Source organism: Python bivittatus, unplaced genomic scaffold (assembly GCF_059951505.1).
Source record: "Python bivittatus isolate LINGU-HERP-01145 unplaced genomic scaffold, Pbiv_v1 ctg000070_np1212, whole genome shotgun sequence".
Taxonomy (NCBI): domain Eukaryota; kingdom Metazoa; phylum Chordata; class Lepidosauria; order Squamata; family Pythonidae; genus Python; species Python bivittatus.
The window spans coordinates 40053-56340 of NW_028277034.1; the positions used below are offsets into that span (position 1 = coordinate 40053).

The 16288-nt window shown below is 43.4% G+C and overlaps 1 protein-coding gene across 2 annotated transcripts in view; it reads left to right on the forward strand.

Moving 5' to 3' along the window:
* Positions 1 to 14460: 14460 nt before the first annotated feature.
* Positions 14461 to 16288, forward strand: part of WDR1 (WD repeat domain 1) — a 38159-nt gene continuing 36331 nt past the window's right edge. The window contains exons 1-2 of one of the 2 annotated variants that reach the window (XM_088130323.1): positions 14461 to 14740; positions 15301 to 15422. In XM_088130323.1, coding sequence (XP_087986449.1) covers positions 14725 to 14740; positions 15301 to 15422 — 138 coding nt within the window. In that variant the 5' untranslated portion in view covers positions 14461 to 14724. The remainder of the gene's footprint in view (positions 14741 to 15300; positions 15423 to 16288) is intronic. The other variant, XM_088130316.1, reaches the window with a different exon arrangement.

Here is a 16288-nt window from a genome sequence, read left to right on the forward strand (position 1 = left end):
ACTCAAGACTTTTTGATCTTTCTTTAATTTATGGTCATAGACCAATAAAACACAGGTACAGAATTTAAAATATAGGAAAGTCAAACCTGAAACCATAAATAATGAGAAGAAGGTACCAACCAACCTCTGCAAGCCATAGCTATTGCTAGAAATGTGGCAATACATGGTATTAGGTCTTGGAGAAGGAAAATTGTAACCTCTTGTTCAGAGACCACGGGTGGTGCAGTGGGCACCCTAATAGCATATGGGTTACTGCCTCAACCCAACCCCTGTATCTGAGCAGAAACACATGCACATTGTAGGGGAGTCCCATATATTTGTGTATAGCCTCCATAAAGGGGAGCTGAGGCAAGAAAACTTGCATGGAACACCTAAGATGTTATGGAGGTAATTAGAAATCATTCACGAAGAACCTGCAGTTACACCATAAGAAGGTGGGTGATTATGGTGCTGTATTAAATCACCCTATAATTTTGTAGGGCTAAATCCCAAATCTTTTTTAAGTTTGGCTTTATCTGGGCCGAGTGACTGTTTCCCAGGAGTGAGAAGTCCCCAGATGCCAGGTTGGAGTCAGTTTGCCTCCTCTGGGATGAAGAACTGCTTTTTGATCAATGCATGAAAAGGCTTCAGGATTGCAGCCCTCAGACTTGGTGCTTCTGACGATTTGAGGTTCTGCTATAAAGAATCCTTTGCAGAAAAATTGACATTTATTTCAGTAATCTTTGCTTGGATGTATGCTGAACATACTGGGTGTCCATATGCAAATGTACTTGATGTACACATGTATACTGACTGTATACATTTATTTTGTTTCGAGAGTTTTATTCCTTTGTTCACAAAATCAGAGACTCTCGCAGGGGGAATGACAAAATTAACATGAACATTATTGTTTCTCCAGTATCAGTACATATTTGCCCTTCATACAATTTATCTGTTGCAATTTGATTTCCTCAGTCTTTTAGTAACCAGCATTGACTTTCCATCATTTGCTTGGAAATTGAGGATGTGGTCAGTATGTTCTGTCCTGTCTTCACTTGACTGATAAATGGTAGTAAAAGGCCGCTTTTTACAGCCGTGCTAAAGGTGCAACAGATTTCACAACCATTAATGTATCTTGTTCAGTATAAAGTGACTGCAAATGAAATAGAGAAATTTCCAGGTCAGCATATGGAATACTTAACATTTTAAAACAATACCTTACTTCCTATCAATTTACATGGACATAATTCCAGTGGATTTAAGTGAATTCTTCTTCCAAGGTGTATTTGAATCATATTTTAAAACAAAAATGTAGACTGACTTACTGGGAAAATTAAGTTATAGCTTGGCATTTAGTGCCAGAAATGCAAAGAAAGACAAGTGCTTTTCCAAAAAGCGTAACTTTGAATTCTTTAAATACCAGTACAGCGACTAAATGAGGGGTGGGGGGAGGCAGCCCTTTGTCACTGACTTCAACTTGAGCAACGTAAAAGATTCTGCAAAGTGAAGAGTGAAAAGCTGAATCTGTTCAAACGCCTGATCCGATGCCGAACAGCTTCCTCGTCCATCCAGGGTCCCGCCAGTCCCGCTGCAAAGCCTGATCCAAACCTGAGACGCCGCTGCTAAGGAGCGGCTGGGCTTCGGCCCAGCGCCCGCCTCTCTCCGGAACCTCTCCGGGTCCAAAGCCCCGGCCCGATCTCGCCGCGCGGCCCTCCCCTTTTCCTTTCCAGGACAGGCGACCTCTTCCCGGGAAAGGGCGGCGACGGCAGTCCTTGCTGATCCCAGCCACGCGCCAAGCGGCCGGAAAGGTGTCGGGGTGTGCTGGCCGGCTGGCCGCTCGCCCCCCGTCCCTCCCCTTGCTGGGGAGGCAGAAGGCGCCGCCGCCTGGAGGAGCTTCGCTTCCCGCGCAGGGCCTCCCTTCCAAACCAAGCGGAGTCCGGCACGGCGCAGAGGAGCGCCTAATGAAGGCGGGGAAATCCGGTTTTGCAATGTTTCCAACGGCCAACATGGCTATCGTTGTGATGATTTAAAAAAGCTCGGACCGATCTAGTCTTGCAATTGAGCGATACAAAGCGGCTAACCCGCTCATTTTTTTTCTTCCTAGCGTTTTTCCCGCAGGCGCAGGTCCGCTTTTTTTCCGGATCAGAATTGACTGAGTGGCTCGTCACCCGAGCCTGATGTCGGGGCTGAGAGGGACTGGCCCAAAATTATCACCAAATCACATTTCTCCCTTCAGACCCAGCCCAGGCGCGCATCCCCATCGGCGGCGCCTAGTTCCACAGTCAAGGTGGCTGGCCTGCCTGTCCGCCTATCTGTCCGGCGGGGGGCGAGGGCGAGGTGCAGGGAATGAAGCAGAGGATTACGGGGGAGAATCCGGGGTGGTCGTTTTCCAGTTCGGTGGTCTTAACCTGTTGGGGTAAGAGACCTCTGAGAATCCAGTGAGAGCTGAACTGGATCACCTTCCTAGAAAAACACAAAACATTTTGTATACAGTTTATTTATTGCATTGGAAATTCATGTCTTTCACGCTGAGCATACACACAATCTGCAAATAATGATTTTGCTTCTGTTTTTTTCATGCAAAAATGAATGGCCACTTCCTTTTTTTAAATAGTTTTATTAAAAGTTTTTTAAAAGATTAAAAAGTAATACAAACTAAAAAGAAAGAAAAAAGAAAAAGAAAGAAATCAAAGAGAAAGCTACAAGGACAAGAAAGGAAAAAAAGTAAAAGAAAAATAGAAAAGAAAGAAAAAAGATACAAAGTGGCTTGTGATCTTCTTTACAGCAGTAGTAAGTACAATTATAAATTTACCTCTTTCTCTAAAGTTACATCATGACTCACATCTATCCTGTCTAATCAAAACCGTAAATCATGTTCATTTTTTTCTGTTTTACGCAAAAAGTCCATAAGGGGTTTCCAATCAGCAATAAACATAGATATTGTCTTTCCTCTGATCAAAGTCAGTTTGGCCATCTCAACAAGTTCCATCAACTTCACCAACCATTCCTCCATTGTGAGTAATGCCGAATCTTTCCATCTTTGTGCATACAATAATCTTGCTGCAATTATCATATACAAAAATAAAGTTCCATGACTTTTTTCCCAGCTGTTTGTCCATCAATCCTAAAATAAAAACCTCTGGTCTCAATTGTATATTGATCCTCTGAATCCGTCTGTGTTTGAATCCAGAATTTTCTAGCTTTTTTACACATCCACCAAACATGATAAAATGTCCCTTCTTGTTCACATTTCCAACATAAATTCGAAGTGCCTTTATATGTTTTAGACAAATTGTGGTGCCTCTGATGCCAACGGTACATCATTTTATAAAAATTCTCTTTAAGATTTTACATAAGAAATTTACATAATGTAAATTTCAGTCCTTTCAACCACATATTTCCCCATTGTTCCATCTGTATATTACAACCAAAAATTTTAGCCTACTTTATCATACATTCTTTCACTTGTTCTTCTGTTTCAAATTTCAATAGAAGTTTATACATTTTAGTACATGTTCATCATTTGTACACTATTTTATTTCAGTCTTACAATGTTCAAAACCATAAACTTTTGTCAACTTTAAATCTAATAATTGTAAATAAGAAAACCATTGGCAACTATGTCCCTCTGCCATAAGTTTTCTCTTGATTTTATTTTATATTCCCCTTGACAAAATTCTAGTATCTCATGATAGGTTACCCATTTGCATTTGCCTATTATTTCTCTATAAAATGCTTCTTGTGCTGAGAGCCACAAAGGTGTTTTTGGGCACAGCCTAAATCTGTATCTATTCCATATTCTCAATATGGCATGTCTAACATAATGATTTTTAAAATCCACATTAACCTTGACTTTATTGTACCACAAGTATCCATGCCACCCAAATCTCAGATCATGTCCTTCTAACTCTAACAAGTCCTTTTCCTCCAACAAGGAAAGAAAGCCACGTGGACCCCATGGAGAGACCGTGCCCAGAGAATACTCCTCAAGGGCCCCAGATCAGGTTGGAGAGAAGGTTGACAGGATGATCATCAAATGGGTAGATTACACAAAATGAAGAGAAATGTCTAACAATTTAAAAGAGAAAGACAAGATCTAGTCAGAAAGTACAATAAATGATTTTTAAAATCCACATTAACCTTGACTTTATTGATGATCATCCTGTCAACCTGTTCATCAAGGTCATGAATACAAATGTTGAACGGCCCAGGGTGCTCCACTCAGTGCTTCTCTCCAAAGAAAAGGAAAGCTGTAAGAGCAGACGGAAGAGCTTTCTTCCTGGGAAAGAAGGCCAAGAAACCTGGCTTTTAAAAATTGCAAGCATTGCAATTAAAAATTGCAAGGTGATTTCCCAGAACTGGAACACACATACAGAATAAATTCAAAATATGCACGCAAAGAAGAACTCCAAGGACCGGTCATAACCACCATTCGTTCAGTGACTGTTTGAAGTTATGATGGCACTGAACGAATGGTGGTTATGACCGGTCCTTGGAGTTCTGGCCATCCCAGCACCAGTCACATGATCACGATCTAGGATCTTGGCAACTGGTTCGCACTTACAACTGGTTGCAGCACCTCATGATCACACAATTGGCATTTGCAAGCCTCCCTGCCAGCTTCCCCAAAAATCAATGGGGAAGCTGGCAGGGAAGGTCACATGTTGCAGGATAAGTCACCCCCTCATGCACCCTCCCCCACATCCCCACACACACCCTCACTCACTCAGTAGCAGCCAGTAGCAGCCACTTACTTGCCTGCCAGCCTGGGACTTGCAACTTCCTGCCAGCTTCCCTGCTGAGTTTGGTTGTGGGAAGCTGGCAGGAAATTGCCTTGACTAATGACTGTGGGATTCAGTTAATGACAGTAACCGGGACTGCAGGGATTGTGGTTGCTAAGTGATGTGGTAGCAATATATGACCACATCACTTAGTGATGGAAATTCCAGTCTCAATTGCCATCATAAGTCGAGGACTACCTATATACAGTATGCTTCTTCCCATGCCTGTGGTATCACTGTTGCCTCTTTAACTTCTTTCATTGGGTTTGTTAATGGTTCCAACAATTTCTCCTCAAGTTCTTTGAGATGTCAGCCCATCTGGATCTGGTGCCTTCCCAGGTTTGATTTGTTTCATTGCCCTTTTGTTTCTCAGACAGTTATAACTTTATTTAATATTTGTCTATTAAAATATTATTACATTCTTTAAGGACAGACTTTTCAAAGTATTTGTTCATAGCCACTTTATCAGTGTTAGGCATGGAATATAATTCCTTGAAAAAAGCTGCCAATTCTTCTATCATTTTTTATCTTATATGTAACAGTTTAATCCCTTCCTTTATTACTGATAATATCTATGTGGGTTTTTTTTTCTTTTTTCTAATCTGATACACTGAAAATTTCCCTGGTTTGTTTGCATGTTGAAAATTATTTTCTTTAGCAAAATTTATCTTTTCAATTCTTCAATCTTCAATAAATTGTAATTGTTTAACTTCTTGCAATTCTTTCATCGGTTGTCTTTTTGGATTAGTTCTAATTCTCTTATTTTGGCATCTATAAGTAGTCCTTGCTTAATGACTGCCCTGTTTATCAACCATTTGAAATTACCACAGCACTGAAAAAGTAACTTTACCACTGGTCCTCACGCTTACTTTTGACTGTTGCAGCATTTCCAGTCACGTGATCAAGATTTGGGCATTTTGCAACCAGTGGGTGTTTATGACAGTTACAGCATCCCACAGTCACATGATCACCATTTGTGTGCTTCACAGTCAGCTTCTGACAAGTAGAGGCAATGGAGAAGCCGGCAGTAAAATCACAAGTTGTGGTCACATGATGTCTCGCTTAACAACTGCAGGTAATTAACGACTGTGGAGGAAGTGAGGTTGTAAGTCCATCATGGTCACATAATATCTTGCTTAATGACTATGTTGCTTAACGATGGAGTTGTTGGTCCCAATTGTGGTCATTAAGTGAGAACTACCTGTAGTTATTCTTTCTGTTTGTTATATTCTCTTTTTTGTTTTGCCACTAGTTTGATAAAAAGGCCCTTTAAATTATTATTATGGTTGGCCGCAACAGTCAGCCAGATGTTTAGACTGGATTTGGCATTTTTATCCACCTATCGAGTCCTTCCCAAGGACCTGGGATAGGCAGATGTTTGATGGTGTTAAAGGTATCCTCTCAGGACATAAGCTGTTCCAAGTAAAGCTGCCTTTTGCAATTGAATGAGAGTGATTTTGCCAATGCCGATGGTCTTCAAGTGGTGCTCCAGATGTTTTGGGATTGCACCCAAGGTGCCTATTACTATGGGTACTACTTTGCTTTCTTTTGCCACACTCGTTCTACTTCTGTTTGCAGGTCTTTCTATTTGGTGATTTTCTCCAGTTCTTTTTCTTCTATTCTGCTGTCTCCAGGTATTGCAATGACCACTATACAGACCTTTTTGTCTTTCTTATCAACAATTGTTAAGTCTGAGGTGTTATGTGGCAGGTGCTTGTCTGTTTGAATTCTAAAGTCCCAGAGCACTTTAGCTTCTTCATTTTCGATTACTTTGTCTGTTTTGTGGTCCTACCAGTTCTTGATTGGAGGCAAATGGTATTTCTTGCAGCTATTCCAATGCACCATTGTTGCTACTTTGTCACGCCATTGTTTGTAGTCAGTCTGTTCAATCTTCTTGCAGCAGCTAACTAGGTGGTCCCCTGTTTCTTCAGCTTCTTTGCAGAGGTGGCATTTGCTGTCTGTTGCTGTGGTGGTTGTTGTTATTATTTTATCCCTTTTCAAAACATATTTGGTCAACTCAAGGTGTTGAACGTACCTAATTCTCCTGCCTTCTGTTTTCCCCATAAAAACCACCCTGTGAGGTGGGTTGGGCCGAGAGTGACTGGTGCAAAGTCACCCAGCCAACTTTCCTGCCCCAGGCAGGACTAGAACTCAGGATCTCCTGCTTTCTAGGCCAGCTCCTTCCCCACCACAAACTGGCTCTCAGTATATGTTTTGCTTGTTTCCCAAACAGTGTTCTATTTATTCTCAAAAAAAAATTAAATTCTCTTTGCATTTCTGTAGAACATTGTCTTGGAATAGCAACCTGTCATTCATCTTCCATCTGAAGAATTATTTTTCTCCAGAATATCATGTTACGAGAATTGGACTGTGGTCTGAGTTTTTCATTGGGAGAATTTGTACTTCTTTAATAGATGGTGTCAGCCTTGGAGACCCAACACATATCAATTCTGGAGCATGACTGATGTCTTGCAGAGTAGAAAGTATAATCTCTCTGTTGGATTTTGCAGTCTCTGTGCATTTCTCAATGCCATATTATATCATCCCTTTTTGCAGAAGCTTTCCACCTTTTCTCCCTTGAGATGATTTATCTAAATTCAGATCTAACACTCCATTCACGTCTCTAAAGACAGATATTTTGCCTTCTTCCAGTCTATTAACATTTGGGGAAAAAACCCTTTATTTTTATTTAGAGTGTAGATGGAGGCCAGGTTGTTATTTTATCTTATTTCCATAATCTCAAAATTAAAATTTTGCTTTGTCTTTAAATTGATCTTATTGATCTAATACTTCCCAAGCTAGTGACTTGAAATAAATTGGCATTTCATTTTTCCAGTGGCTATATACAGTATTCTTGTCCTTAATTGTCCTTTGCTTTAACAAATGAGCATGTCCTACTTTTATATTGTACAGTATGTTTCTTTTAGACAGACAGTATTCATTTTATTTTTTCAATTTGTTATGCATTTGTTACATTTTTTTGGAGAATTTAATCATTTGTCATTCAGCGAAATTAATGTTGCCTCCATTTTGAAATCAATTCAATGCATCCAGTTTTCCTTCTTTCTTGTCAATAGTGTCCTGTCCCATGATGAGACATTCCGGGACTGAAGGGTCCCAAACTGGTAGCTCTTTTTGCAGCGGGACCTTCTGAAGTAGTTTTCATTAGTACTTTCCTTCTGTCCAAAAACTAAAAAAAAAAAATCCAACACAAATGGAATCTTCCATCTGTAAACTGAGTTGCCTCTTTTTAAAGTAGCTGTCACCAATGCAATATTTTTCTTTTTCTTTTTCAGCATTCTCGGGGAGAAGTCTTGACATATTTGGATTTGCGTCCCTTCTATAGTCAGTGGTGTCTCTAGTTGCTGTTTCATAATGGCATTTCTCATATTTTGGCATAAAAATCTTACTAATATGTTCCAAGGTAATTTTCTTCTTTGCGTGCATATTTTGAATTTATTCTGTATATGTGTTCCAGTTCTGGGAAATCACCTTGAATGTTTATAAATGCTTGTAATTTTTAAAAGCCAAGTTTCTCGGCCTTCTTTCCCAGGAAGAAAGGCTCTTCCCTCTGTTCTTACAGCTTTCCTTTTCTCTGATTTTAGGATTCTGCAACCCTTCTTTTGCTATAAGAGTGATTGGAGAGTTGTTAATTTACAAAGCATTTACTGCCTCTAGAAGAAGGATCTTTTTCACTTGGACGCAATTTATTTTTTATTTTTATTTTATTATTAAATTTATATGCTGTCCATCTCTCCCAGAGGATGATTCTGGGCGGCTTACAATTAAAATCCAAGACTGTTGGATAAAATCCAAACAATAAACATATACATATCCACAATTAAAATAACAAGTAACAATTCTATATAATTTTAATAAAGATTGTATAGAATTATAAAGTGTAATTCTATACAACAATCATTGTCAAAACCAGGGTTTGATTCTAATACGAGGGGACTATGACAGTCTGAGGTTAACTTGATAGAAAGGCCTTAAGAATAAGGATTGCTAGTATGTTAACACCTGCTTGGGAGAGTCTGCTAGGTGAATTTGATAGTGAAGCTGAATTCAAGAGATCTAGCAGATCTTTTGTCACTCTGGAGGACCATTTAGTCTTTCATGATGGAAAAGCAACCCTTCTGTTTAGTCTGGCTCTTCTGGATTCCATGGCCCTCTAAACAATGTGTCTTTTTTTCATCCCTCTTCATTTCTCTCCTGGACAAGGCAAAGCCTGACAGTCAACCTGGTATGCACAATGCTGCTGAAGGCAGCCAGCCTTTGGCCCTGTGCCAGAGGACCTGCTGTAAAAGCTCCATATCCTTAAGCAAACTCTAACAGCTATTGTTACTCTAGCCCTAGCCCAAGGATTCATTGAGCTTGTCTCTTTCGGTGCTTACCTGTCTCTGCCTTTCCTTAGGAGTCCATTGAGCCTTGCCTTCTGATCTGAGGATGAGCCTTCTGTCCTTCATGTTGATGCTGAAAAGTGGGTGTGTTACATGGGCTTCAAAAAAAAGCAGAGATTCTTTCTGAGTGCTTTTGGGCAAAAGCCTCTAAGTCACTTTTGCATAAGTCCAGGTTCTTATTAATGGAAGCCCCTGCTCAAACACTAAGATGACTGAGCTGTAAGATGTTACTTAGCCATAAATTCAGTTGAACTACCCTGGGAATAGCCTCTCCTAGTGATCATCTCAGAATTATCTTAAATTTCTGTAAATATGATAGGTGAATTAGAGAGGGGGCTGAGGAAACAGAAGGGAGGGTAGGGGGAATAAATCATCTTGAGAAGAGCTGAAGAGTCTAGCAATTGTTGTTTTTCTAGTTCTATTTGAAGGTCTCCATTCAAGTATCTAGTATTTTGAAGCAGAAATGGGAGCTGGGTTGCTCACAATTTCATGGCAAATTGAAAATTCCTTAGGTAGGTTTTGGTTGGTTAGCGGACTTGGAAGGAGGCTGAAGTCTGGAATTGGCTCCATGGTGGTTCTTCCTTTTGCTCCAGCAGATTTATTTCCTTCCTTCCTTCCTTCCTTCCTTCCTTCCTTCCTTCCTTCCTTCCTTCCTTCCTTCCTTCCTTCCTTCCTTCCTTCCTTCCTTCCTCCATCCATCCATCCATCCCTCCATCCCCAGAGACCCTGCAGTCATTTGGGTGTTTGATAGACCTTGCTATCTCTATCTCTACCTTTCTTGAGCAGAGAGCTCAAAATAATCGATGTTGACTTGAAGAGATCATTATACATTTACTGACAATAATGGATGTAAGATAGATACCCTTGAATCAAACTTGAGACTTCCATACAGGCTTTTGTTTTTTTGCAATAGTAGAAAAGCGGTTTGTTACTGCATTCTTCTGTGATGTTTTTTGACTTCCCAGTCTAGTGTTTACTCCTGGGATTCCCTTGAGTTTACCATTCACATAGTAACCATTCTGAGCCACCTAAGATCAAAGGAATGGGCAGGAGGTGGAAATGAGGGCAGACATTCCTGCTTAAAATATGGATACTGAAAATGTTTTGAAGATTAGCTTTTTCTTGGGGTGGTTTGCCAAGAGAATTTTAACCTTTTTTGTAAGGTCAGAACAAGGTTCCTTCTCTTTTTCTTCTCCCCATCTGCCTCTTTTTCCCCCCATTTTGTTGGAAGTTCCTGTGTCCATCCCCCAAAAATCCATTGCAATACTCAGCTTTTTCAACTTGCCAACACCAGCTGAAACCAACCCTGAAGATTTCTTTTTCCCCAATAAATATGTGTGTACATCACCCATGTATAAGTACATAAGAAGTCACATTTAAAAAAGGACAAAGAGACCAAATACCCCAGAATATACTGAGCTAAAGGCCAATATAGAAACCAGCTCACCAGTTTCCTCTGCAGAGCCTTCTATAGAACAATGGCTGCTGCAATGACACAGGCATAAGACAGAATAAATTGTACTGTATGTTGGAGAATATATTCTTCAAAAGGAGTTTAAACATGTTATGGCCAATATATGAAACATAATAAAATAATGGATGATTACACCATCTAGCAACAATGTGGGAGCATCTTTTCTATTAACTAACTTTATTATTTACTAAACAACCCTGTGACCCGTTGGGTCATCCTTTGAGAGAAAGGTAGTACAGTCTGATGTGACCAGAATGAACATTAAATTTTAGGCTGACCATATTTTTTTTTTACCTCAGTGCTGGATGATCCCATGGTCATTCAAGAACAGTATATATCATAAATAGAAAACTAATTGTAGCAGCAAACAAACTTCAATAATAAGTCAATATTTCCTTACCTAGAGAAACCAAATGACCATGGGTGGGCAAAAAAGCAACAGGAGTTGGAGCAACTTGCGACTTCCTGCCAGCTTCCCCATTGACTTTGCTTGTGGGAAGCTGGCAGGGAGCATTGGAAATCATGATCATGTGACCACGGGGATGCTGCAACAGCCAAAACATTGTGAATAAAACTGGTCTGAACTTTGTGAAAATTTCAGTTCTACAGGAGTAGCAGGTCCTGGATTTTTTACACATTAAGTTAGCAGATTTTAGGTACCTGTGATGGAATGGACTTATGAAGGCCAGACTCAGGGAGATAAGTGTGTTCTTAATCCACAGCAGGAGCATGGGAAGTTCAAAAGGATGAGGCTGGCACCTCCCTAAGGAATTCACGGTGTTGTGGCTGGCTGGCTGGCTTGGGAGCTAGGGTTCAGTCTGGGGAGATTCTGTCTAGAGGTTGTAGCTAATAAACACAGCAGAACTGAATTTGCATTGTCTCTTGGAGTTCTTTGGGCTGAACCTGACAGTACCTTGATTCAAAAATTGTCACAGTATACTGCACCGTTTGGGCTAACTTCAGGGTACAAACAGATAAACACAATGAGAATTTTAGTAGTATATAGATTATTAATTAACTTTTAAATAAACAAGTAATGCAACTGCAAGCAAAGCTCAAAAGGAGAACTTGCTACTCTAGCAACCTTTAGCAGAGCTAGGATGCATCTTGGTAACAAACTGAAAACAGGGAAGGCCATGGGCCTGACTTTTCATAATTTGCAAAGCTCTAGAAAGGAAATCATGAAAGAAAATCATGAGTGATGGTGAAAAGGTTGGGGTGGGAACAAGACTGACAGTTTTATTGTCAGCTGTACTACAAGTGGACTGAATAATATCTACCCACTTACAAGGAAGATAGCAAGTCCCTACAGTATAATTCTATATACCTGAACGTTTAATATTCTTTCTTCAATGCAATAAATTTTAGTTTCAAATTCATTATGTAAAAAATATAGGCTTGAGGAATACAATCTTATAAGCCTTGTATTATGAGGATTTTTTATTAAACTCATGAAATTGTAGATCATGGCATAGTTATTTTGCAAGTTGCCAAATCAGAGACTGATCAGTCTTGTGATAAATGTATCCCCCAACTCTGTTTCAGTGTGTTAATAATGCACTTTATCACAATTCAGGTGCTATTTCCAAGATAAAGCAAGTTATCACTGAGCTGATAATCTCACTGGTTTTGCCACTGGTCCTTCAATTTTTATGTAAAAATGAGAGTAGAATCATAAAAGCATGAAACTTTTGCTTGCAGTTATACATACACACATACACCTATCAGACTACTATTCTGGCACTTTGCTCAGTCTATTCGTAAGGTTGGACATCTGGCAATTGATCAAAATCCTTGCTCAGAGTTGAGAGACAGAGGGCTCATGTCCCCCAACAGCAACCAAAAACAGTCCTAGTTAGTTCTCTCAGCCAATGTCTTTGTGTAGGTGCCGTTGTCTCATTTCCAGCCCATAGCTGAGGCAGCTTAAATTCTCTTGGACCAGCTCCATTTTGAAGTAGGATTTTCACTCTCCTCTTGCCACAATGCTTGCTATGGATACAATCTGTTGCTATATCAGTAGCGTGGTTGTTGACGCTGTCGGGGGTGGGATCCAGCCAGCTCCAGCCAGCGCAGTCTCCTCCAGCTGCTGAGATCCTCCATCGCCATTTTGGCTTGGACTGCAGGAGAGCCCAAACACCTGGATTCCACAGAGGCACCTGCTTGTGTAATGTCTAACCAGCCCTTCCCAAAGCACGTCTCAAATCTTAAACCTCCTTTATACACAGGTTTGGAAGAAAGTTCCACATAAAATCTATTTAAAATGGGAAAGAGAGCTGAGTTCTGCCCATCTCTACAAAAACTAATGGGTGGAAGCTTTAGAGTGAGGGATCCAAGCTTGAACTAATTTCCTGACTGTGAGAGCTCTGAAGCAGATTGCCTCCTGAAGTCGTGAGTCACTGGAGGTTTTCAAGACAAGACTGGACAGAGCTTGGTCCGGTGTGAGGATTCCTGCAGCGGAAGACCTCCAAGTTCCCCTGGGATTCTGTGTTGCTGGCTCTGTCACGAATGAGCACATAATAGGCTTTCTGCTGCACTGGTTTTGTAAGCATGTGGTTTACCTGGACACCAGTCTTTCTTTCAGAGTTGCTTCTGGGCCATCCACACTGGAGCCCAAGGACGGAAGTTGGTTATTGTCAATTGGTCCCTCCCACTTCACACCGGTCCCCTGTGCCTGGCTCTTTTGGGACCAGGGGTCAACACTGTCTGAGAAATTTGTCAGAGACTCTCCCAACCCACCACCTCCCACACTGGAGAGAGTGGCTGATGGTTTTCCTGCCAGCAGGTCATGCTTAATGGGAGCAGAAAGCCAGAGAATCCACCAGTTGTTTCTGTTAGCTTGTCCTGCACTGAAGCTGTAAGAAATGCATCAGCCACAGTTGTTGTTGCTTTGCTGTACTGTATCAAAGGCAGTAAACTGTAGGCCAGCATGCTTTTTTGCTGACACCAGGACTGGTAGAGAGCATTTTCACACTGCCGTTTGCCTATGCTTGGAAGGATCTCCAAGAGTGAAAGAAATCTAAAAACTTAAGATACAGTAATAAACCCAAATCTATTAACGAACTACTGGAGTTCCCTGATGCCCTTGATACCCCCACATCTGGGAGATTCCAAGGTGTTCTGTATTAGCACAGTTGGGTTCCTGGGTACCAAGGTGCTAGATTTAGGCTGAATGTCATACCTAGAAATCTATGCATAATCTTTGTCACTACGGAATATTTTCAACCCACACTGTTAACAGCTGACTTAGGAGTAGCCCTGAAGTGCAAATTGCCATTTAACCCTGCGAATCAGAAGCGGGATGGTGCTTCTAACCTCCCATCTCTCCTCGAAACGCCAGGCAGGGTCCATGCGGCTTCCCGCATCTACCTTGCTCCCAGCGGCTTCCAACCCATCCGGATTCAGCAGCCCGCAGAGCCATTACTGTCCTAGGCTTTTTAAGGCCGATTGAAACGGAAAGACGGAGGGGCAGATCCGGGCGACCGCCAGAGGGCAACGAGGGGCGGCCGGATTTTTGGCAGCCCGAATCCGAGGAGACTCGCCGCGCGGAAGCGCAGGAGTCCGGCCGACCGCGGCGCACGCGGGGAAGACCCGCCGCTCCCCTCGCCCGGCTCCTCCCTTTATGTGATTCCGGGCAGCCGCCGCGTTTAGCCAGGGAGGGCGAGCAGCCGAGGCCCGGAGCCCCCCGGCGGACCCTCCCCCGCTCCGTCGGCCCGGCAAGGCGGAGGCGGAGGCGGAGGCGGAGGCACGCCGGGCTCGCAGCGGCTTCTCCCTCCCGGCGGCACTTCCGGGCCGGGCCCTCCAGCCACGCCGCCCGCCCGCCGCGCGAGCAGAGTTGACTATATATGGTCAAAGCCGGGCGAGGAGGAGAGCCGGGCGAGCGGCGCTTCCTGGTTTGCGCAGCCGGGAGTTGACGTCGCTCCCCTCGCCGCCGCCGCTGCAGCAGCAGGAGCAGTAGGAGGAGGAGAGGGGTCTGGCCGAGCCCGCGAACGCTGCCCTGCCCTGCCTGCCTGCCTGCCTGCCTGCCTTGCCCCCGCCGCGGACCTGCGTGGGATCTTTCAAGCCGCCGCAACAGCGAGAGGCAGCGACGATGCCTTACCAGCTGAGTGAGTGGCGGCGCTGCGGCCGTGCGCGGGGAGCCTGGGCCAGGGGAGGCTGGGTGGCCGGCCGGCCGGGCGACCGGCCGGGCGGCCGCGGGGACTTGGCTCTGCGGCTCTTTCCAGGACCAGAAGAGGCGGCGGCGGCGGCGCGGCGCCGCGCCCCGGGTCGCCCCGTTGCTGTCCGTCCGAGGCGCCCTGCGCTTCCCCCCGATAGACCGAGGCGGCGGGCAGCTCTTGGGGAGGGGCCCCGGAAGGCTGGATGGGCGAGGAGAGGCCGGGGGGGGGCTGATTGCACCTCTGCCCCGGAAAAATGCAGCTCCTGCCCTTTCGGAGGCCGCCGCTCTGGCCGAGGGACCTTTCCCGGCCGCTTGCGCGTCGCCGCGCCGAGGCGGGACCCTTGATCTGGAAGGGGAAGAGAGCCGAGTGGGGGGCGGGCTGGAGCTGCCTGGCGCTTCCCGGCTGGGTCGGAGCAACAGGTTAAACTCAGCGCCCGCCCGCCCGCCTTCCTCTTCATCTTCCTCCAAAAACCGCCGCCAAGGCTAACGCTGTCTCCTTTTCTTTCGTAGAAAAAGTGTTCGCCAGTCTTCCGCAGGTCGAAAGGGGGGTCTCAAAAGTCATTGGCGGAGATCCGAAGGGCAATAATTTCTTATATACCAATGGAAAATCTGTCATCATCCGAAACATTGATGTAATGTATCCTAGTTTTTATCTTTGCTCATTTTAAAGGTTTAATCGTAAAAGCCACCTATCAATTACTTTGTAATTTCTGTATTATTGGGAGAAGAAATATCTGCGCCGATCTAGGAAGGCAGGAGGCGGCAGCAGTGGCAGATGAGTCAGGAGAGCTAAGAATATCCAGCAGCCAGGGTGCCTTTAGGAACTCATGCCGTGAAATCCGCAGGAGGAATGGTGGCAGGCAGATGTTTTAAATAACATGAAAACCCGAAAGACAAAGAGTGGTTCAACAGCTATAATTATTGTGGGGTGTAGTTAAGGTGGGGCTGTGTGCAGTTAAAAAAGGATCCAGAAGTGCTTTGGACTTTATGCAAGTGCAAGCCCAGCCCATTGGGATTCATTGAAGGCAGCACCTCTTTTTTTTAACACCTCCAAAGCTGAACTCACTTTAAGGGGGAGTATCTTTTTACTGTTCAAAGGGAGGCCAGAGAAGAGAGCAATAATGACTAGCAGAGAGAAGCTGTGTTTGCCCTTGCATAGTCCAAAGCAATTCTTCTGAATAATTTTAAAACTATGCACACTCTTAATTTATTAATGTAAAAATGGGACATTGGGCTTAAGGGACATTGAACAAAGGCCCAATTAAGCAATTGAATGTTATCAATCATGCTGTATTTCCCTTAATATTGTAACCAATGTGGCAGAACTCCTGTATTTGTTTTATGGTTTATGAGATGGCATGTCCAGATTCTATAACACTGTCATCCTACCAGAAGCCTGGGTGACAGAGAGCCTGTGTGGGAGCATCGTTCAAGGGCCAGATCCTCTGGCAGGCAGGCAGGAGCCCTGGCTAGGCTGCCTTGAACTCCGGGAGGGGAG